The sequence below is a fragment of the Tachypleus tridentatus genome, chromosome 8 (assembly GCF_004210375.1).
Source record: "Tachypleus tridentatus isolate NWPU-2018 chromosome 8, ASM421037v1, whole genome shotgun sequence".
In the NCBI taxonomy this organism is placed as follows: Eukaryota; Metazoa; Arthropoda; class Merostomata; order Xiphosura; family Limulidae; genus Tachypleus; species Tachypleus tridentatus.
The window spans coordinates 72319199-72343677 of NC_134832.1; the positions used below are offsets into that span (position 1 = coordinate 72319199).

Genomic DNA, 24479 nt, shown 5'->3' on the forward strand with positions numbered 1-24479 from the left:
CCCAGCGAAAGCTTTCGCCATGAGTACTGACGATGCTCTGGGCATCAACAACTTCCTGGCAAGATTGAAAGGGGGACAGAATTATACTGCCCATTGACATTCCAATTCTTGTCCCAAATGACTTTAGAACAGGTGGTAGAAAAGATGCTGGTTGTAAATTTAGTCCAAGATTCCTTCTGGCTTTGATGTCTTACCTGCTGAGCATGTGCTTGGGCCCTTTGAAAAGCAATGCAGTTTGAAAGTGTGGGATAACTACAAAAGGTATCCCAGTTCCATTTGTGAGTCATCCATGCCTTGAGATGGGCAGGATTCTACCACAAATGATAATACCATGGAAAATGTGTAGTGACTGAGCAACTTCCTGGATAATACATTCAGTCACTGTTGTGATGCAGTCATCTATCAATGGCTTACAGACAAAGGCAGGATCAAGTTCCGCAAGAGCAATGAAAGAGGACCAGTTGGTTTAGTCCAGCTTCCACTGGGGTATGTTGGTTGGGTGGCATCACCCACGGCCAGTCTCTCCTAAAATAATAGGAAAATGATCACTGCCCAGTGGGTTACTGTCAACCCTCAATGAAAAGTGGGAGAATAGTGAAGGGGAGCAGACCAAGAGATCGATAGCAGTAAAAGACTGACTAGGTGCATGAAAATAAGTATAAGAATCGGTATTCAAGAGAGAGAAAGGTTGTGATCTGAGAGGATGCGCTCTATGGAGTAACCCCTCCCATCAATATCAGCACCTCCCCATAGGAGATTATGCCCATAAAGTCCCCAGGATTAAAAAGAGAGATGGTAACTGTTGAATGAGAGCATCAAGGTCTGACTGATCATAGGTCTCTCCATGAGACAGGTAGAGAGAATAAACAGTGGTGGTATGATCCAAGGAAACATGGATGGCTACAGCCTCTAAGGGTGTGTTGAGTGGTATAGAGAGAGCAGACACATGCAGATCGACCAGCAGTGCTACCTCTCTATGCACTTATCCATTACACAACCTGTCATTCCTGTACAAAAAATATCAAAACTGATGAATGACGACTATTGCAGGTTTCAGAAATATTTCTTGTAAGGTAACACACATAGGATGGCAAGAATCAATCAGTTCTTTGATGTCATCCAAATTAGAACATAAAACTTGACAGTTCCACTGTATCAAAGTGGCCATTTTTACTTATGTACAGGCAAATTGGGTGAAAAGCCCTTCTGTTTTCAACCTCATCTTTTTCTTCATTCAAAGGTTTATTGACCTCCATGGATTCTGCCCTGGGTTGAATGAGCAGGTTTCTGTTGTTGGAAGAAGATTCCAGCAACTGAGGGCATGAATGAATGATCGTTCTGCATCTTGGGGTCTGGAGAAGAAGATGGACCTGAGGAAACACTTGAATCTCAAACCAAAGGAAGTGGATCCAGGAATCTGCTGAAAGAAATTGTAGGAACAGAAATGGTGTTGACACTGATTCATCAATTTTCTTTACAATGGATAGCGAAAGACTTTTTACATGGTTTGAGAAAGATTCTTTTACAGGCAAGGAGAGATCCATCTGTACTCTCACAGACATGCCAACCATTACGATATGAGCGTAATCATTACGATTTTGGTGTATACATTACAACTATACGCTCATACAGACAAATATTATGACTTGTTACAACTCCCAAATTATTATATATTATATAGGCCAAAACAATAAAGTGATAAATTGTTCTCCCAGGGCTTGAAAGGGGTGAAAAGAAAATTTCTAGTGAGATACAAATAAATTTTGATAATAAATAAAAGACATAGTCCAAATGGTTACTTGTGATAATCATGTTTATGCTTGAAATAATAAAAAATATTTGTATCTCCGACATCTACCAATAGTTTGAGTGCGGTGCTTCTCCATACTGGGTATGTGGGGGTATCCATAGTTACATCATCAGTGTTTGTCAGCCAATCGGCGCTCGCGTAGATGGGTATTTCTCGTTTTCTAAGAGGCATAGATACACCAATGCAATCGTTCACAAGATGGAAAAAAAGAGGCCTCGTTCACCAGATTGTTTCTGGCAAATCTAAAAGGACTAAAACTGTAAAAGGGCTCTGTCTACAATCATTATGCTCAGTCATTTGAAATAGTTGGCATCTCTGCTCTCACTACAGCAATGAAACAAAGTGCAGCAGCATACATCTGAGATGGAATTGGGAACAGTAATTTTTTAAGCCTCCGGGTAAGAAATGTTGCAACATGTAAAATGTTTATGAACTTTAAAAAGTATTCTAATATGTGCTTCACTAATCAATTAATAACTAATATATGTGTATGTACATTTTATATCAAATTATTGTGCCTGTATACACACTGTGTGAAAGAAAAATGGATTTGACACAAGTTGAAAACCTAACAGTATTCTCTTCTGTGATATTCAGTATATTATGTTTTAAACTATAACAGAATATAATTATAATAAAACAGAAGGGAAGCATAAATCAAACAAGATGTATTGTTTCAAATGTATTCTAAGTAATGTAGACACAGTAGAGAATTGTCTTAACAGCTTGTTCTCCCTGTTTCTATTATGGAAGAATGATTTAGCTGAAGCCTTCTTCAGTATGGAACCCAAAACATCACCCTACTCTAGAAACAGGCAGAAGTAGTCCATTTAAGCCAGATCTCTATTAGCTTACATCATTTTAGTTTATTCAGTTTGTGAAAACTATTGATAAGTGGCTAACTATACAGATAGTGTAAACTAGGTTTCAGTATTCTATGACATATAGGTCCTTCACTGTCTCACAGGAATTTAACACCAAGGAAATGAAACAAAAAGTGTATCTTCTGTCAAGCTATCAATCTTTCTCTGATTATTGGCTGTCAAGCAAATTCTTCATTTTCTATTTGGCTACTGACTTTTTGTTATCAGCTGTTGAACAGCTGTTTGGTTATTTCCCTTTACATAATCAACTACTTAATAAACTTCCACCTTTCATTCCTCTATGATTTGCTTCTTTGATTAATTAGTTGTCAAGAATATGGTTTCAGTTGACTAATACCTTTTCTCTGTAAACTATTGATTACAGTCTTTATGACTGCTTGGACTCTCTTTTATTTTCTTATCAGACAAACAGTAAAAATTTAGTCATTTACAAATCAATGCAAAAGTGTTTTTTTTTTGGTTTTTTACAATTTTGATAAAATTTACCACAAACTTTTGTACAATATACTAAGTAATATTTTACAAGATATTAAATAAGGTTATCAACAAACTAAGGTTCAAAACAAAAACCACAATTTCTTACTAATATCAACTTATTAGTGACAAATAGAAGCTACTGCTAGTGTGTCCATCAAATCACTAATTCAATTTAATCATTTTATTGTGTGTATATCTAATACTTAGATCTAACTTCAACATAATAAGGTACAAATGAATTGTAAGCAACCCCCAACTATGGAAACTTGACTAACCTGCTGATGAATTCATGTTCATGCATGTATTGTACAGCAGTGGCAACATCACACATCATGCTCAACAGCCATCCTTCCTTCAGCAATTGCTCTGAATCACAACGAAGCTGAATGAGGTATTCTTTCATATCCTGCTCAGACATTATACAAACAACTAAATTAACAAATTTGAAACTGATAAGTGTAGCAAAATTTAATCTTGTATCAATTTTTTTTTCCTTCAGTAACACTGAGAATGTAAGTAAAATAACACTATGTAACAAAATTATTACTTTTTCCTGGGCAAAAAGTATTATTTCCCAATTGCTTATGCCTAAAGCAAATGGAAAAGACCTATTTTTCTCTTCAAACTTTGCTTTTCTGACCTGGGAGCATATAATGAAAACAATATGGGAGACTATATTTGGGGGCTGATACATGAAAGTGATTTACATTACAGTTGCAAATCTCAAAAAACTATTCACTTCTAAACATTTTTGTATAATTTTAGTATAAATACTGTAAATGAAAATATGCAAATTTGCCCATTTTTACATAGAAAATAGGTTAATTTCTAAATTTCATTATCCATGTTACAAAAGCAAAGTTTGAAGGGAATAATGGCCATTTTCTGTACTTTTACAACATAAATAATTAAGAAATAACACATACTATCCAATAACCAAATTTCTGTTACATAGTGTATTCTCTCAGCTGTATGGTTTAGGAAATATATTACTTACTTTTGTATCACAGAAAACATTCAGTAGAGAAATAGACTTGCTTTTAACCCCTTACCTACTTCGACCATTTTTGACTTATGAGGACAAAATGGCATTTGTGAATTGAAAAATGTTATAGAGAACTCATTATTTATTTATACTAAATTGCACTTTTTAATGAAGTTCGAAAATAAATTTATTAACAAAATCCCAAACGTTTGAGACTATAAATAAGCACCATCTAAAGATTTTTTTTTTTTTTTTCAGATTTTGAAAAACAAAATTCTTCCTTGCACTTAAGCCCTGCTTTTGCCATTTATGGTTGGTATTTAGACCTTTTTCTAGTCTGTCTTCTCTATAAAACAGCATCTGGCTGTGTTAAACCTCAAATGTAAAACATATAGCCAATTCTAGTCGAAGGTGTCAATTTCAATTCTATGTTATTCCAATTGCTATATTTCATGTTTGACAAATCATAGGATGATAAGCAAAGCAAGTGAAATACCTTAAACACATCTGCCTCAATAATACATGGAAAGTTGTTGGTGTTTCAATACACTGAAAAGTTTAACTTTCTAATTCTAATATAAATCTTGCCTGTAATGAAAAGAATGGGACCTAGACTAATCTTTAAGTGATGTAAAGTGATTTTCTCTGTAACTTATGGTGTCTAAATCCTTTGGTAATTTCTTGTAACAGGACGAATCATTTAACCATTTATATAATAGTCAGACTTATTCAAACCACCTTCACTGAAATATATTACATACATTCACTAATAGTGGCAATTAAAGTGTTGTCTGTGTAGTGAAACAACATAAATGAACTTGTTGAAATAAACATGTTTCACAGTTAAAGGAAATGATACATTTTCTGTAATGTTCAAATGCACCTATGCTCAACTGAATGAGAGTTTCTTCCAAGAAGTGTGATAATTTACAGCAAAGTATAAAGGTCATGCTGCAAGCCTAAGGTTTTTCTTCAGCACAATAAACAAAAGTACAGTTAAAATGAAATAGAAATTTGAAATCTTGGACATTACACAAACACGAGTACATTACTATTAATAAAACAAAATTAAATCAACAAAATTTGCATTTTATGGACAATAAAATGTTTTTTAGAGATTTTACAATAATGGACTAAAACAAAGTACAAAGTTCAAATCTGGAACAAATAAATATTGTAATCATATCTTCTATATACCATTTTCAAATGTAATTTTCCAGGTATTAAAGATAATGGAAAAAGAACAAACTATATTCATCAAAACTAACAGGCTTTATGTTTCTCAAACTATGTACATTAATGAAAGTTCTTATGAAGTTTCAAACAATATCATCCACTAGTTTTATTGTTGAAACAAAATATAGCAAGACTTGTCTTGGCTACTCAGAAAGTTAGTAGTTGGTAGTGATTGAGTTAAAAATTGGCAGATTATGGAAAAAAACCCACAAAAAACATTATTTAAAACAAAAGGAAGTTTAACTTATGGCAACTTAAAATTCACCATAAGCTTCATTCAACAGATTAAGCATTAGACTTAGCCAGCTACTTGAAGAAAAAAAAAAAAAAAACAGCATTAATGCATTCAAATTAGTGAAAGCTTAATGTAATAAATCAATTTTGTAACACATGACAAAAGAACATTCCTCTTTAAAAGTCCAAAAATTTACAGTTTCAGATTAAGTAATGATATATTAAAAAAGTTTTTGAAAATAAATATAACAATGTGAGGTCATCTATAAAAGTGACAATGAAAGCACTGATTATACATTATAATTATTGCAAGATTGTCCTTGAAAAGTAAATAAATGGCACTATTATTTTATCACGTTCTACTCATGTACAAATAACAATTGTTATCTTTACAACTAAACATCATATAAAATTATTTATTTTCTTAATACTTGCAAACTTTCTAAAGTGAAAAATTAAATTCAATAAATGTCAAAGATTTCACTTAGTCGTGCAATTCTGCTTAGTAAGTTCAGAGAGAGAGAGAGAGAGAAAACCAGAACAGCCTTAACAACAGAGAACTGACAAAGACTGTCACAATCCTTCATCATACTTGAGTTCCCATTATACAAAATTTTAATAAATGGGAAGTTATTTGGACTGTGGCATACTAGTATTTTAAGAAGATAGTTAACTATGCAAATGCTCCTCAAAGTTGAATAGACTGAAGTTGCCCAATAGTTAGCCCTTAAGGTTTCAGTTTGACTATATTTTATTATTTTTTCTCTACTCAAAAAAGTTATCACTAATAGTAACTGTACATGTTAGAAAAATGTTAAGCTTAAATACATTCAAGAAGCTAAATTGTTCACATTTCTTACACAATCATATGCTAGCACAATAAATGTATAGATTAGGACTGTATGTACAAAATTTCCACTAAAAGGCTATTACTGTAAATTTTCTCTTAAGGTATTCTTAAATATTATGAATATAAAATGATAAACTTTATCTTTTTACTTCACTCAAAAGGAAAGGCAGAAACACACACACAGCACAACATGTTTGTTTGTTTTGGAATTTTGCATAAAGCTACTCGAGGGCTATCTGTGCTAGCCGTCCCTAATTTAGCAGTGTAAGACTAGAGGGAAGGCAGCTAGTCATCACCACCCACCGCCAACTCTTGGGCTACTCTTTTACCAACGAATAGTGGGATTAACCTTCAGATTATAATCCCCCCACAGCTGAAAGGGCAAGCATGTTTGGCGCGACGGGGATGCGAACCCGTGACCCTCAGATTACAAGTCGCACGCCTTAACACGCTTGGCCATGCTGGGCCAAGCACAACATGTACAGCAGTACATGTTACTGTGTCTGTCAATCAAATTGTTTTTATAGGAGTAGCAAAAATAATGATAAGGACTACTTTGATCTGGAAATACTTCATTAAAAAAATTAAAGTGAAATGTTAAATTGGTAAAATATTACAAGGATGGCAAATAAAAAGATTTTTTACTAACCATGGTGAAATGTTCCATTATGATAAGAAAAGGATTAGACTCCAAACACTGGCTCAAGAGACATATGATATTTGGGTGTTTCAGGTCTCTAAAATAAATGGAATTTTTTAAAACATTTTTTTTTAGTAAGAAGTACACCAAATTATTCTGAAGCAAGAAACACAAAGTTTCACAAAAGTCGATAAAACCAAGTTACACAGAAGTTAAGAAGTGTAAACAAACTTCACAAAGTAAAAAAAGGTTGTAGAAGCTAAGGAATATACAAAATTCATAAAAGTAAATTAAGACTATTTTAAGATTTTTGAAACACAAATACAAGATCATTGTTTCTGATTAAGATATAAAAATTGTTTTCATAAACAATGACTATGTTTGGAAACCTGAAAATTGCAAAATACATTTTCATGTTTATAACACTGGAAAATTAGACTTTATAAGTGATGATGACACCACAGAATAATACAACAGTGAAAACATGTGCCAATATGAAAATTAAAAGGAATTAGGTGGAATCATCTTAACAATACAATATGAATGATTAACATAAGCTGCAGTTTTTACTGAATTTATCAATTTCATTATCACTAGATTTACAAGTTTTCCTACAGCAGAGATTTATCTATTAACAGCATAAAAGACCAAATGATACTTTTCTTTGACCTACAACCATGATTCCACATCTTTGTTACAGTGAAATTCCCTGAATTTTTTGTGACCAAAAAATATTATTTCCTGACCATTTTATCTATGCTTGTGATATATAATTAATATTTTATTTGTAATAAAACGAGAAATTGCAAAAATTATTCATATACTGCTTAATAAAGAAAAACTACATATGAGTGACAGTCTACTTCAATGTTGTCTTGCAAAATTTTAAAATAACTGGTCATACTGTTCTTGAATTATTAATACTTTATCAGAAAACATACAATACACAAAAAGTTTGATGAAACACAGCAATCACACTTTTTAAATAACTTAAATCACAAAAACATTATTAATGCATAAAGAACACTGTAGATTTTAATAATTGTGATAAATATACTTCAACTTAACTTTTACTGTAAAATGTAATATTCTTTCAGAACATTTTTATGGAACAAATATGAATTAAAGCACTTTCTGATGTACATACATAAAAATGTCAAAAACTTTCAGTTAAGCATAGACTGCAGTAAGCTTATATTTCTGATATCTATAAAATATTTGTATATTAACAAATTAATACAGACCACACCATACTACTTTCACACATGCTTTGAAACTGTGCATATCAAGTTCATCTGTATCAAAAGTACTGGAAATTATTTATGGTGGATCTTGTTATCCAAAACTTTTAAATTTATGCAAGTTTTATTTGTTCATGACATCTTCAGATTATACTTAAAAACAACTAATTTGTAAATTCCAATTATATATACATATAGTGCTCTTCACATAAAACCTCATACCCACTGACAAAACATCCATAATGTTTATAGATGATTATAATCATACTACTTTGCAATGTACAATCATAGTGGTAAAAGCTATAGTAACCATCACACATAAGAATGTTACTGCATGCAAACATTCTTCACTTATAATAGTAATACTGCATAACAGTATTTAAACACCTAAGTGTTAGACTTTTCATAATAAGAAAAACTTTTTAAATCACTCACATTATATTTATTCTGATATGGCCCTTGAGTTCAGACACAAAAAAAGACATTAAGATAATGCCTGTACATGAATATACTAGTTCTATGTAATATTCATAACAATTAACAACTCGGTTTCAAGGGCATACAATATCTAAAAACTAGTATTTCAAAACAAAAATATTAATCCAATTTTGTTAAGCTGCATATGCTCAACTTTATTTTCAATCTTTATTCTTTCCCATTCCTAGCATCTTATTTATTGCTTGACAGACACAGAGCTTCCAACTTATAAGAATCTTAAGACTTTCAAAAAGTAATACTTCAGTAAGATGTTGTGAGCATGGAAGAAAGACATCTTCTACAGCAGCCTGGGGCATACTCCCCCAATAAAGATTTTATTCAATGAAACAAAATGGTACAATATAGTAAAATTCCTGAATTGATGTAATACTGAATTTAAAATTTGGTCCAACAATAATGCATTATAGAAAGCTGTTAATTTGACCAAGTCTTTTTTTTTTTTTCACTAATGCATGTGAATGTAAGAATAGACCCGGCTGAATGAATCTCGTGCTCAATGGGTAAGTATAAATGTCGTAACTTTGCAATCAATAAATTTTCCTAATAGATTACTAGATAATTGGGACGTATTCAGCTATTCACTGATGTAAGTTAAATTATTCATGCAAAGATTTATGGATTAATAGAGAGTAAAGTATACTTTGAAATCCTTATGTACCATATTATTAGTTGAGGTGAATGAAACATTCTATATGTCATTGTTTTTGTTATTTTTTTAAAATAAAACTTAATTCCAAATTACTGCTATTGTACATTGCCATCCATGTTCTTAACTGTCACTGTTGATATTCTATTTTTTGGATTATTATGCCTTCCAATGGTCCTAATCCAAGCTATACTACACCTCACAACATTGTGTACTATTTACAATACTTATGTATAGTTTATTTTATAATGAATTAAAACAAATTACTCAAATTATTAGTTCATAATTACTATAGTTATTATTGACAAACTTAAATATTTATTAACTGATGAGGAATGTTTAAGCTTAACTAAAACAATGTAGGTTTAATAGCAATAATGTTTCAAAGTAACAACTCGAATATACACTTTATCTCAAAACTTAAAAATTATAACAAAGCTTCTTCATAAACAACATTTAGAGTTTACTTTTCATCTATCAACAAATAAAGATCTTTAAGTGATCCAACCCTCAAACACACAACATCTTAATTAACACAAAAAACATTGTTTGAGAAATAATTCAGTAACTTTCATACTTTAATCTTGAATTCCTTTAGAATATACAACATTATCTAAAGTGTCAACCTGCTAAGATTGTTTAAGATTATCTTAATAGGCTGGGTGTAATTAACCAACAAGCTTTAAAAAGTAGAAATAGGATTAAGTTCAATTTTGACCCTGTTAGGACATTCACCATTTTTATTGTTTACCTGCAAACTTTGGTTCTGATTAGACCAGTAAGCTAAGAGGAGTTAGGGTGCTAACAAACACAGATCTTATATTTATGTATACAAAATTTAACAAGTAATGATATGAAGTAAAAATTTACCCAAACTGTAAAATTGTTTCTATTTCTGAACTGCGAGTATTTACCGAAACAAACAAATGATTTGTTTTTGTATCTTTCTAGTATTTCCTACACAAAAGTGTCAATGACATATTTAGGGTATTAAGTGTTCTTTCAATGGCTACTGACACAAAGTTGTTTTATTAATGCACTAAAATTTGTCAGATCAAAATAATTTAATTAACAGGAAAAGCCTATGTCTAAATAGAAATTTATTAAGGGCTTTTGTGATGCAGTAAAATGATCCTCCCAGACCAAGTCTAAGAAAGATGATACATCTTTTTCAAGAGACCTTACACACTATTTAAGCAGAAACACAGTTTCTGTTCACATAGTTTATTACAGCTATTTTTCATACTCCATGAAGATTAAGAGAGAGAGAAAGAAAGAAGAAAAAAAGATTAATGTATATAAAAGTTATTTGTACACAAAGTATTGAGCTTTTAAATGATAGAGAATTAACCTTTATACAATTAGTAGCAGTAATGATTTTACTTTTTTTGCAATTATGCTCTAAGACATCACTGATTCACAAAATATTCACTGCCTTTTTTAGATTTTGTTAGTAAAATGATGTTTCCTAGACTAGGAATGCAAAACACAAAATTCAATGGCTTTTTTTAGTTTCCTTGAGTGATTCTTGGAAGCCTTGTACATCATGTAAAACAAGAACTTACTCTGATTTACACTGTTATTTGTCACTTATAAAAGCTAAAAAATGAGTTATGCTTGTAATTACTATAGTTCTTTTGAAAAAAATAAATACAATTTTTATTGATATTTTACAAGTTAAATCTGTAATTAAACAAAAACATCTCTGACAAAGTGGTTCCAAATGCACATGTATGTTTTTATTAAGTCTTTCATATAATGATTAAAAATAAATTTCTTTACATACAGATTGAAGTTAAAAAAAGTTAATTTTTTTAGGAAATAAAGTTCAGAAAATTTAAAAATAAGGTGAATATCATCACTATTAAATCAATTTCATGCATATTGGGAAACAGAATTTTGTTTGGATGTTAAAACAATGCCTCACTGAGAGATAATTAACAAATTAAAGTTACTTGAACATAATATGTATTAATTTTAAATTATTGTACCTGTATGGTTGAACTTCACGTAAAAATAATGCATGTTCAGATGGTGAAGCATCTTCCCGGAGAATTTTTACAACCACTTTAGTTTTCCTTTGAGAAGGAGTGATGTTTTGGGCCTCTCCTTCTACAACCTGACCAAACCATCCTGAGCCAACTTCTTGAAGATATTGCAATTGGTTACGAGGAAAATTTTTGTGGTGATCAGCTAAAATATTGGAAATGAAAATAAATTTACAATGCTTGCTCAACTTCACTAGTCTGAGTAAAAAAATATCAAATTTTGTAACAATAAATTAGTCAATTTGTTGAAACTAAAAAAAGAGTATATATAGTTAGATATTAATTTACTATCTTGTTAAAAGACTACAAGTAAAAAAAAAGAATGCATCAACTACACACACATCTGAATGTGTCAATGAGAGCTATATGAGAGAAACAGCTCCAACCAGTGACACAATTTTCTCATGTTTATACCTGTCCTTGATTTATACAAGTTAAAATTAAGAACAGGAATGATGAGTAACAAATTGTGTGCCACCAGTTACAGTTGTAGTTTCTCTCAGCTTTCATTACCACACACCAACATTACAGTTGTTTGCAGACTTACTAGCTTCTCTTCTTCAAATTATTGATATTTTCTTTGCATACAATTTTATATTCAAAGAGTAGATATATTAAATGCAAATTACCTTTTTACTTGATGAGATATGTAGACACAAGCAAAATGAATTTGTTAAGCATTCATATATAAAATCAAGACCTAAAATAAATTACAGTAAAACCTGTCTAAGGTGGAATCACATGGAACCGAGTAGAATTTATAGCTTAAGCAGGTTTTCCAGCTTAGACAGTGAACATGCATTTCCTTAATAATATGTAATTTGTGCTTGACTCAAGGGAAGTAAGATGTTTGTGAATAAACTTATTATACTATTTATGCTATATTTGCTAGAATAAGAACGAAAATAGACATTCAAAAATATATCCAAGTATACAAAATCTTAATTTATTTGAAGAAAGTGTCCAATTTCAACTGTTTCATTTTTTAATGGGGTTTCTCATGCGATTAAATAAAGAATGCCAATTCTATGGCCTTTTAATGAAGTTAATTTCCCCCTTTATTTCTGCATACAATTTGATAGTGTTAATATAACTTAACACTTGTGATGAAGTAGGAATTTCTATCTTTTCAATTTTGTTCATCTTCTGAATCTCTTATACTGTTACCATCTTGCACGTTTATTATAGATTTTAAATCAATTTCAGTTTCTGTTAAAACAAACATTCTTGTCAATGCTCACAAAACTTTCCACATTCACAAAATCATCTGTATCAATCTTCTCAATCAGAATTTGGATTTCACTAGAATCTTCATAACAAACAACTTCTCCACAATCTCTGTCATTATCAAGAATAAATCCACAGTTCTGAAAGCACTTTATTACACATTTGATTGAATTACTTAAAAATGCAATCGCACCTAACACGTCAATTTTCATGGTAATTTCAGATGCTCTCTTACAGTCATTCATGTTTGTAATAATATGCTGAAGCATCAATTTTCTCTATTTTAATTTTATACACTGTATAATTCCATTATCTAGTGGCTGTAGAACTGAAGTTGTACATGGAGGTAGAAAGGCTGAATAAACATGTCAAAGTTGAACATTTGGGTGACAAGTTGCTTATCTGGGAAAAGCAAAATATTCCTATTTTCTTGTTCCATTTTTTGTTTAATTTGTTCAAAAATTAATTGAATATAGCATTTGTCATCCATGATTTATTACTTGCTTTCCATTCCACAGGAAGTTGATTCTTCCTTAAATTTTTGAAACAGCTCGGATTTTCACTTTTACCTATTACTCATGGTTTCTCTAGTTTTCTATCAGCAAATGCGACCAAAAGTATAGTCAATTGTTCTTTCAAACAGTGACCTACGAAATAATGATGGCAGAAAAATAATAGAATATATTTAACCAATACTCAGCGTAACAAAATGTCCTAGAATTTATTAATACTTAAAACAAATTACTAGTTATATAAGAAATTAATATTTAATCAAAAACACTTTTCTACCTTACTCAGGTTCTAATCCTACTTGCTGATAGATGTGGTAGGTGAAAGATAGTTTTCCATTTATGTTACACATGTTCTGCCATAAAGGAGGGCCTTTAAGAGAAATCTTAAGATAATGCTGCAAAATTTTGATGTTTCCAGCTTGTAAAGTTTCAACTTTAGACAGGTTATACTGTATTATTATATCAGTATATATATTTTCCTACCAGTTATAGAATACTAAAAAGTTTATTCCTATAAATATTTCATTTATTTAGTATTTTAAGTTTGACTTGGATATGCCCATACTGGTAACATTAAGCGTTATTATTCCTTTTCTTATCAGGTATTTTGTTTAAAAATTTGAACATTACATTTTAAATTACTTCCTTGTTTTTAATGAACACAGGAAAAAATAGCTAACTTTGTAAGAAAACAGACTTAGTAATTCAGTTATTGTTAATGAATTCTGTATACTATGCAAATCAGTCGTGGATAACGACTATTTTCCCAAATTTAATACTTAAGTCAGAAATCAATAGAGAATCTTTTAAAAATGTATCAGATTAAGCATATATAGACAATTTATTACCAACTTACAAAACCAGATACAGACAGAAAAAATTCTATAAATTTACCAAATCATTCACAAACAATGAATCTCTATGAACTTAAAATTCAGTGACATATAAAGTATTGTCTATTCTATAAGTTTACCAAATAATTCCCATATATAGAACAATTCTCTAAAAACATACCAAACCAGTCATGAATAGAAAATCCCTTTGTAACTGCATAGGTAAAATGAGCTGGTAGATACGGACAACTTAAAGGCAATGTCTTGTTGTCTTGCCTTCTTGGATGTATTTCTGGGAGAGGTTCAAATGTAACTTCATTCTCATATAACAATCCAGCAGGTTGGTTTGTAGTTGGATTAGGTGGTGGAAAAATTGTGAACTCTGTATCCCTGATGCACGTTTCAACATGTCTACTATAGTTACTTGGATTAATATGATGCCTAGTTGTACCATTTTGATGTCCAAAGGACTACATAAAACATAGAAGAGAAATACAATTTAAATTTTAACATATGTACAGAACAACGTTGAAAATTTGCAAGTACATATATAAAAGGAGAATTAGAAGTCTAACTATATGTAACTGAATACTCAACCACTAAACCTAAAACTATTAAATAATAATAATAATAAAAATTTAAAGCCAGCCCTTATCATACATCTATTGTTTTCTCTTAAACTTACTTAAATTTACAGCCTCCACAACATCTACAGGTAATCCATTCCATGGATCAACCACCTTATTTGAAAAAGAAAATTGTCTTAGCTGAAGATGGCTTCTACCATGTATAAATCTATATTTGTGTCTCTCAGTTCTGTAATTCGCACTGTTACGAATAAAAAATATTGACGTACGATGGCTGTTCAAAAAATACGCAGACTGTTTGAATTGCGCGGCTCCAGTTGGTTCCAGGGGAATCCGCTTGGTGTCGTTAGGTTTGCACAGATCAGCTGATTACGACGCCATTTCCCGATTGCAGATATCTTCATTTGTGTATTAGCTATGCGGTTTTAAGTGAAGTGCGATTTTTTCGTTTGGCGGATTTCAAAATGAATGATCTGAAGGAGCAACGACTTGCTGTGAAATTTTGTGTTAAACTTGGAAAATCTGCAACTGAAACTTTTGCTATGCTTAACACGGCTTACTGTGATGTTGCTATGAAGCGTACGGCATGTTTCAAGTGACATGAACGTTTTAAGGATGGTCGACAGTCCATTGAAGATGATGAGCATCCTGGACGTCCTTCCACGTCAACTGACGACCCACACGTCAACAAAATCAACACCCTGGTGCGGGCAAATCGACGTCTGACTGTCAGGGAGCTTGCTGAAGAGTGTGGAATATCAGTTGGATCTTGTTACGAGATTTTGACCGAAAAATTGAAGATGCACCGCGTTGCTGCGAAATTCAGCCCTCAGAACTCGCGAGTTTTTGGCCAAACACTCGATCACTGTTCTTTCCCACCTCCCCTACTCACCTGACCTTGCTCCTTATGATTTTTTCTTGTTCCCCAAACTCAAAAGACCCTTGAAAGGAAGAAAATTTGAGACGATTCCCGAGATTAAGGCAAATGCGACAAAGGAGCTGGAGGACATTACAAAAGAAGCACACCAGGACTGTTTCAACAAGTGGAAACACCGTTGGGATAAGTGTGCGCGTTGGGGAGGAGAGTACTTTGAAGGTGTCCCAGACCTGTAACTTCTAAATAAAGTACATTTTGTTTTATGACGTCAGTCCGCATATTTTTTGAACAGCCCTCGTATCAACATTATCAATTCCTTTTATAATCTTAAACACTTCAATCAGATCCCCTCTAACTATTTTTTTTCCAAGGGAAAACAAATTTAAGAATCTTAATCTCTCTTTATATGCCAATCTCTCCATCCCAGGTATCATTTTAGTAATCCTCCACTGAACCATTTTCAACAATTCAATGTCTTTCCTAAAATAAGAAGCAAAGGACTAAACACAATACTCCAAATGACGCCTAACCAGTGACCTGTACAAGAAAATCATAACCTCTTTAGACTTGTATTCATTATTTCTGTAAATGCAACCTAAAATGCTATTTCTGCTACCACTAGCTTCAGTACACTGCTTGGATGGGTTAAGAGACTAATCAGTCATTACACAAAGATCCTTTTCTCTCATAGCAATCTTAAGGTTATTCTCACTCATATTATACTTGTAATTCAAATTATGATAACTCACATGCAGTAACTTGCATTTATCACAATTAAAACCCATCTGCCATTTACTAGTCCAACTCACTAAGCAGTGGCGTCCTTTTCACAACCAGTGACACCCAAGACATGAACTCCATTTATAATAACCCTATGCTTTCTTCCATCAAGGTACTCTTCTATCCAATTAGTTAACTTATCATTCACACCTACAGATATTTCTTTACAAGCCTTTTATGTGGCATTTTGTAAAATGGTTTCTGAAAAATCCAGATGCATCAAATATACACCCTTACATATGCAGTAAAATTTCAAAAAATGTTAAACAGTTTGTAAGGCAAGATTTTACCTTAGTGAAACCATATTAACTACCAAACAAAATTCTAAACTTTGTTAAATGACTTTGCAAGGTATCTTTTATCACTTTCGAAAACTTTTCCCACAACTGATGCAAGACTAATTAGCCTATAATTAGTGGCACAACTTGTATTACTTCCCTTGAAGATATGAGTGACATTCGCTCATTTCCAATCTGTTAGTACTTGTTTACTATTCAGAGATTTAGAGAAAACTGTGGCAAGTAGCTCACATATCAAATCGTTGACCTCCTTTGAAACCCTTGAAGAAATATTATCAGGCCCAGAAGACATTCTTTATGCTTCCCAATTTTACTTTAAAAAGTTTAGAACTTATGCAATTGTCTTGTTACACTTTGTTTACATCTATTACTTGTTTAAGATGAGGAATACTGCTCAAGTCTTAATTAGTAAAATCTGAAGAAAAAACAGAATTTAACAACCTAGGGATTTCATAATCATTAGGTACAAGCCTTCCTTTGTCATTCCCTCAAGTGTTCTATTCCCATCCTAGCATTTTGTTTACATAATGCACTACAAAATATTCTTATTTTCAATTTTTGATTGTAGTCAAATGTTTTTCATACATCCTTTTAGATGTCCCAATTTATTGTTTGACCCACTTTCTTGACTTTCTATAAAACCAGTAAATTTAAACATTTTGTGAACCAACCTAGTTTTCTTACTTACAGCTACCTTTTTTTTTTCCCCCTTTGAGGAATATACACTGCTGGCCAAAATCTTAAGGCCAATAAACATAAAAAAATGCATTTTGCATTGTTAGACTCAACTACTTATTTGAGTAGTTTCAAAAGATGAAAATAAGAAATGGGAAAATAAAAAAAAACATTTTTAGCATTTAATAGGGAAAATGTGAACACTGAAATTAGCCTAAATACTAGCTGATCAAATGTTTAAGACCATACCAAATAGAAGTCCTAAACAGGGTAGGAAATGCCCAACAAGAGGTCTCAGTAGTGAGTTGCACGACCATCATTGCAAATAACTGCAAACATTTGCTTTGGCATGGTCGATATAAGCATTTGCAGAAGGCTGGCTGGAATGTTATTCCAAGTGGTGAAGATGGCTTCACAAAGATCATGCACTGTTTGGAAATGACGTCCATTTCTGTAGACTTCTCTTGCCATCCACCCCCAAACATTTTCAATGGGGTTCAGTTCAGGCAAACATGCTAGATGGTCCAAAAGAATCATGTTATTCGCCATGAAAAAGTCCTTTGTCCTGCGGGCATTATGGATTGTGGTGTTGTCCTGCTGAAAGATCCAGTCATTTCCACACAAGCGAGGGCCTTCAGTCAATAAGGATGCACTCTCCAATATGCCAATGTAGCCAGCTGCTGCTTGACGCCCCTCTATAACCTGAAGCTGCATTGTTCCATGGAAGGAGAAAGCACTTCAGATCATGATGGAACCTCCTCCACTGTCGTGTAGAAAATATCAACGGTGGGATATCCTTATTGTGCCAGTAACATTGGAAGTCATCTGGACCATACAGGTTAAATTTTTTCTCACCAGAGAACAAAACCTTCTTCCACTTTTCTATGTCATATGTTTAATTCTCCTCAGCAAAGTTTAACTGAGCTGTTTCATGGCGTGGAAGGAGGCGTGGCCTTTGAAGACATTTACGGTTTTTAAAGCATTTCTCTCGTACATGCCGTCTTATTGTTATTGAGCTGCATTCTGCCTCTGTAAAGGGCCTTAATCTGGTTCGACGATCGACTGGTGCTTTGCCAGACAACCTGTTGAATCCTCCTGATCAACGCCAGCAAAATTTTTTGGGGTCGACCACTTAAAATTCTTGTTCCATATCTCTCAGGGTCTTTTAAGAAATTTACACAATAGCAGCAGTTTTACTATGCCCAATCTCACCAGTGATGGCACATTGAGAGAGACTTTGCTTTTGCAGCTCAACAATTCTACCACATTCAAACTCTTTGAACTTTTTAGCCAAGGTAACACAGGAGATGTCAGATGACTAAATTTCATTATGTGTTTACCGATTAATGCTTCTTTTCAGTATGGTCTTAAACTTTTGACCAACTAGTATTTAGACTAATTTCATAGTGTTCACATATTCCCTATTAAATGCTAAAAACGTTTTTATTTTTATTTTCCCTTTTCTTATTTTCATCTTTCAAAGCTCTACTTAAATAAGTGGTTGAGTCTAACAATTCAAAATACATATTTTTTTCATGTTCATTAGCCTTAAGATTTTGGCCAGCAGTGTATACATGTTGTGAATATTGAAAACGTTTTAAAAAAAATTGTCCACATTTGCTCAGTGTCTCCCAACAGCTGAGCTGTCCATTTCACAACAGATAATTCTTGTTACATCTATCCAGTCCATCAGCATCAGAATTATTTTTTGAATCTGAATTACAATACATTATATGCAACAAGACTACCATGAAGTTTAAAAGTAACAGAGAATGCAGCTAAAACAATGACATAGCAATACTAAATCTACCAGATTTTCTTAAAATAGCTTGGGAAACCCACCAATCAGATCTAGTACTTGATAAAGTTCAACAGTTGCAAATGAAGAACACTGCCTTGATTTAAATACTGGTGTTATAAATCAAGTATTTTATATCAGAATTTACAACAAAACACAATATTTAATTTTTGTCACAAATATTACAAAGAAAATGTTTTACAATTACTTACTACAACTTAAGTTTGCAAAAATTTATTGTAATTTGAAAGATTTTACAGAGAGCTAGAACACAAACTTTTTAGTAGAGGTTCTTCTTTCAATAAATTACATGGCATCTTTAAAACATTTTCTGGTAAAACAGCTTATTTTTTACCTAAAATGTATAATTGACAATATTTTCATTTTTCAATCAATCTGCAGTTAGGATATTATGAAAAGTGATTTCCATTAAGATAATAGCTATACATCTTGAAAAACTTTATTTTCATTTCACATAATCAAATACAAACCTAGCCACATCACCTTTTAGTTATCTTATTCAAGACTAACACAAGTTATACTGAGTCAGTTGCTTTCTCTTGTGTGGTCAGACTCAGTACAAGTCATGTAATTAACATATGCAATACAGAATAAACTTTTTTTTTCATTTGAGGCATATATATATAGGCATATGCATTATACCTTTCAATTTTTCTCAACTCTAGCTATAAGATATTCTGAGTCAACTGTTTCTCATGGTTATGTTGTTCGCCCAGCATAAATCACGTAAAAAATATTCAATGAAAAATTTAATAGTTGCAATATGTTACAAATGACTTCCTTGATCATAACTTTAAATACTTCAACACAATTCTAAGCAGTTATGCCACAGAAATCTACATTATCCTAGACTTTCCTCACATTATATGGGCCTTCATTTTAAATTAACTTTCCAGTTTTAAGGATTGGTAACCTTTAGATTCTTCTTTTTACAAGAAACCCCTTTCAAGTATGGCCATTGGCCAGATTTACTTAAACAAGGTCACCTTCATATACTACATATGATATAATGGATTAAAACAAGTAGAACAGATGCACAAGAGGTTATAATACACAGACTGTGCTACTGTTTTGTGGATATGTAGGTAGAACTTGCCATGTACTAAATAAGATGCAACTTTACATTCACTTCTACAACTTACAGTATTAACTGTAATTCATTCAATACATTATTTTAATATTTATATTATCAAACAGATTCACCATAAAACATTAAAGTTATTACATAGCATTAACTACATTGGCCAAATGTGACAGGTATATTACCTTATGCTTTGCATGTAACAATTCTCCTTAAGTGCTTAGCTATTCACTAAGCAAGCCAAAACACTTCTAAGAGAAACTACTCTGGCCCAGGTCATTAGTTGAGACAAATTACACTATGTTAGAAAATTTTTATCATTTCTTGTTCCTGGGCAGAAAGTGTTATTTCCTAACTGCTTATGCTAAAAGTAAATGGAAAAGACCAATTTTTCTCTTCAAGCTTTGCTTTTGTGATCTGGGTAATAAAATTTTCACATTTATCGATTTCCCAGAACATTCCAGGTCGATTCAGTGTTGAGTAGCTGATAAAGAATTTTCTCAAACTTACAGGAATTTTCTAGAATATTGTAAAGCTTACGAGAATTTTAAAGTACCTTTTAGAATTTTCTTGAACTTTCCATAGTAATATATATATACAGGGGCTCACCCCACTCATCACTTCAGTTTAGTTCTAGCTGCCTAAGTAAACACATAGACCTATCTAATTTTATCAGACATGGCATCAAGAAGTTCCACGCATTTTCCAGAAGCATTCTGCTATTATGTGGCCAATTTATCAAGACAAGAGCAAAAAAGTACTCTGTGAAAAAAGAATACAACAGTGTCATGACCTTGCTAGAAGCCTTGAAGTATGATGAGTATGGCTAGGAGGTTATCAGAGACTTCAAAATGGTGGCATTCCTGATAGGTCTCCAAGGTGGCTTTACCAAGTTTCCCTGTTATCTTTGCCTTTCGGACAGCAGGGACACCACAGCGCACTACAACAAAAGCACTGGCCACAATAGCCCGAGTTCTCTGACTTCAGTTATCTTCCTTGACCAGCACAATCAACAGAATTTAACCAAACAATAAACACTGCATTCACCACAGTAAATCCCAACTAACATGAAAAATATAGTATGATTAAGTAAAACCCTCCAGTGGAATCTTCCAGAATTACCATTATACCAACTATTCAAGCCTATTAGCAAACCAAAAGATGGTTTAATTTCAAATAAATTAGGTGAGAACCCTAATAAATGAATGAGCCAATTTTAACTTAAACTAATATTTTTTTTTTTATGTTTCCCAACAAAATAATGAAATATCAAAAACATGTTCTTGCACTGACCATCATCATCATTAGTAATGAAGAATTTTTATTATATAAGAAATAACAAAAGTAATATTACAAATCAGTCCTTTACAGAAACTATCTTCCAGCATACTGTTGATATAATCAATATACAAAAACAAAACACACACACACGATACCCATTTCACAGTATCTCAAATAATAATAACATATTGAAACAATAGCAGCTTATTATTATTACTGTCTTCCTACTGGGAAGGAGACATATCTCCTATGTTCCTGTTTTCTTCTCTTCAGTAATTAGTTGCAACTACATCCTTCCTTTATTTCTGGTCCAATCATTTTGAAATTGGTGAGCATATACCTTGATCCAATATGCCTACACAGCATTTTCATTTTTTTTTTTTTGACTAACATACACAATAGAGTCAGATGTCATTTGTTAAAAATTACAATTTGACCTGCAGTTCCTTTAAACCCAATGTAACTTGTTATAAAAATACTCTGCAACAGCCATCAAAGACTGAAAATGCAAGGGTCAAACATAAAAATGTTTGCAAAGTTAGGGCTTTTGTCTTGCCATTCCTATATATTTTGACAAATCTAGATGAGATTTTGCACATTACTAATTTGTAATAACTCTCACAGACTGAAGCAGATAGAAAATTTAGTAAAGAGGGACCAAAGATAAAGATGTCTTATGGTTTGGGGATTTTTGGCCAATTGTTCCTTTACAGTTACATCAATCCAGATATTTTGCACATCAATACTTTGTAACAACTCTTACAGACTGGAATACAGATTTGTGTGTATTGCCTTTCTTGCAACTTTTAGGGGCCAAAGTTCAAAATATTTTACAGAATTAAATCTGCAATTCCTCTATATATTGACCAATCTAGATATTGTACAAAGGTAGCTTATAATTCATGAACTGAATGAGATAGATGCTTATTGTGATTTTAGAGAGTAAAGGTTAAAAATCTGTTTGCAAAGTTAAGGCTTTTGGTTTGCCATTCCTTTATATTTCAACCAACTTAGATGAGAATTTTCCCAGTGATAACTTAGAAAACTCTCCACAGACCGAAATAGATACATTTTAGATTTATACCTTTCATAAAGTTTTATGGTGTCAAAGATCAAAATAATTTGCAGAATTTTGGTTTTCTGTATTTAAATTCTTAATACTTTGACTAATTCAACAATTCTCATTGAATCAAGCAGTTGGATATAGAAATTTTGCTCTTTACTGCAATTTTACAGGACTTACAGGTCAGGTTATTTCCCAAGTTAGGTTTCTCCAATCTGCCATTCCTCTATAAACTCCTCCTCCCCAAAAAAGAATTTAGGTATAAACTTGTTAACAATGAATAACTATTTATGCAGAAATTGTTTTGTATATTGTAAGTTCAAGATTTAGTATGATTTAATACACATCTCTCACAAAAATCTCAAGATGTTACTGCCTATCTCTTTGATGTATGTATGTTTTATACAGTTGAAATTAATACATTTGTGATATCACATATGTGTGTTAAATAACAAACTTTGTTTAACATACCAAGTACAAAGTATAATCAAAACTACTGGTTAACTGAGTTGAAATTAAATGAGACTGGACAAAATGAACAATCTATTTAAAACACAAACACAGTATATGAAGCTGCAGAGCACTTACTTTGAACAATCATTGTAAATAGCTACTCTTTGTTTTTAAATCAGGACCAAGTTCCATAAACAGACTGACCAGTTGAAGGAGAACTTTCACACTACATAAATTCCAGGGTTCGTAGTTTCCAAGTAATCTCACATTTATCCATAGCAACATCCACTACTATATGACTGATTATTCTCATTACACATAACCTCTATATATCACCTGAACAACCAATGAAGGACATTGCTGTTGACATCCTTATACAATGTCATATTTATAGCCAATATTCTCTATGGGCATAACAGGTGTTACCTGAGAACAATAAAGGAACAATGGCAGCTTGAATCACAGTCAACTTAAGCTTTCTTGACCACACTATGTGAAATCTGCACATTTGTGGAGCAAAGAATAAATTGAGAATAAATATTATAATACTAAAGAAAAGATAAATATACATGGCATATTCATATAATACAAATATACCTTGAATGTCATTTCTCCTTTGAAGTCAACTGTATTCTAAAGGATGTTCTTGAATAAGGTGGATGAGGGAAACATTGCCTTTCTAGTTTAAGCAACTTTTATTAGTAGGTTTAAGTTCATTCTTTCACAAAACACAAATGGATGCTCATAGATAATTGATTATATTGATTGAGTTACCAGTTAGCTCTATAAACAGAACTACTCAATATTCGATACTGTAATTTTTTCTTAAGAATTTACATTCAGTGCTCAATTCACTCAAGTGAGCTAGTTCATCATAGGTGTAGCATAAACTTGTGACATGATGGTATGGAAGGAATTTGTTCTTTGTGATGCTACAAATGTCTAGTGACAGACCAAGTAACTTGAACAGATGTATAATATCTAACAAATCAAATTCCAAGCAGAAATAATACAATTTTCAACATTATTACATTTATGGAAAGTGCTTAAACTTCTGATACACAGTTTAAGGTGTTTTGTAGTTAGACTTTCAACCTGAAAAGTTTGTTCAACATATGAAGATACTACTGAAATAAAATGCAAGTTTAGTTCTGGTCTGATTTATATATACAAACTGGCTTGGCAGTACACAAGAAAAACTTGTATAATTAAATAATAGATGTTTTACTACAATAATAATTAATAACAAAAAATAACTCAGAATGTCATGTTGTATCATGTGGTTTACCTGATGTACTTCAGCTGGTTGATGTTCATAGTGGTCATATCTTTTCATTGGCTAGTGGTATTAGATATAACGTTAGTACTGCTGAAAAATATTGATGTATTTCAATATTACTTGATGAATTCAACTTTTATATAACTTTAAAAATAACATGTAAT

At 32.0% G+C, this 24479-nt stretch overlaps 1 protein-coding gene across 9 annotated transcripts in view; it reads right to left on the reverse strand.

Moving 5' to 3' along the window:
* LOC143222652 (uncharacterized) overlaps positions 1-24479 on the reverse strand; it is a 70938-nt gene that overhangs the window by 22198 nt on the left and 24261 nt on the right. For 4 of the 9 annotated variants that reach the window (XM_076449427.1, XM_076449429.1, XM_076449426.1 and 1 more), the window contains exons 4-8: positions 24325-24375; positions 14303-14591; positions 11493-11694; positions 7126-7213; positions 3447-3577 (exon numbers count right to left, since the gene is read on the reverse strand). In XM_076449427.1, coding sequence (XP_076305542.1) covers positions 3447-3577; positions 7126-7213; positions 11493-11694; positions 14303-14591; positions 24325-24375 — 761 coding nt within the window. Of the gene's footprint in view, positions 1-3446; positions 3578-7125; positions 7214-11492; positions 11695-14302; positions 14592-24324; positions 24406-24479 lie in introns of all 9 variants that reach the window. The other 5 variants (XM_076449432.1, XM_076449433.1, XM_076449431.1 and 2 more) reach the window with 3 other exon arrangements.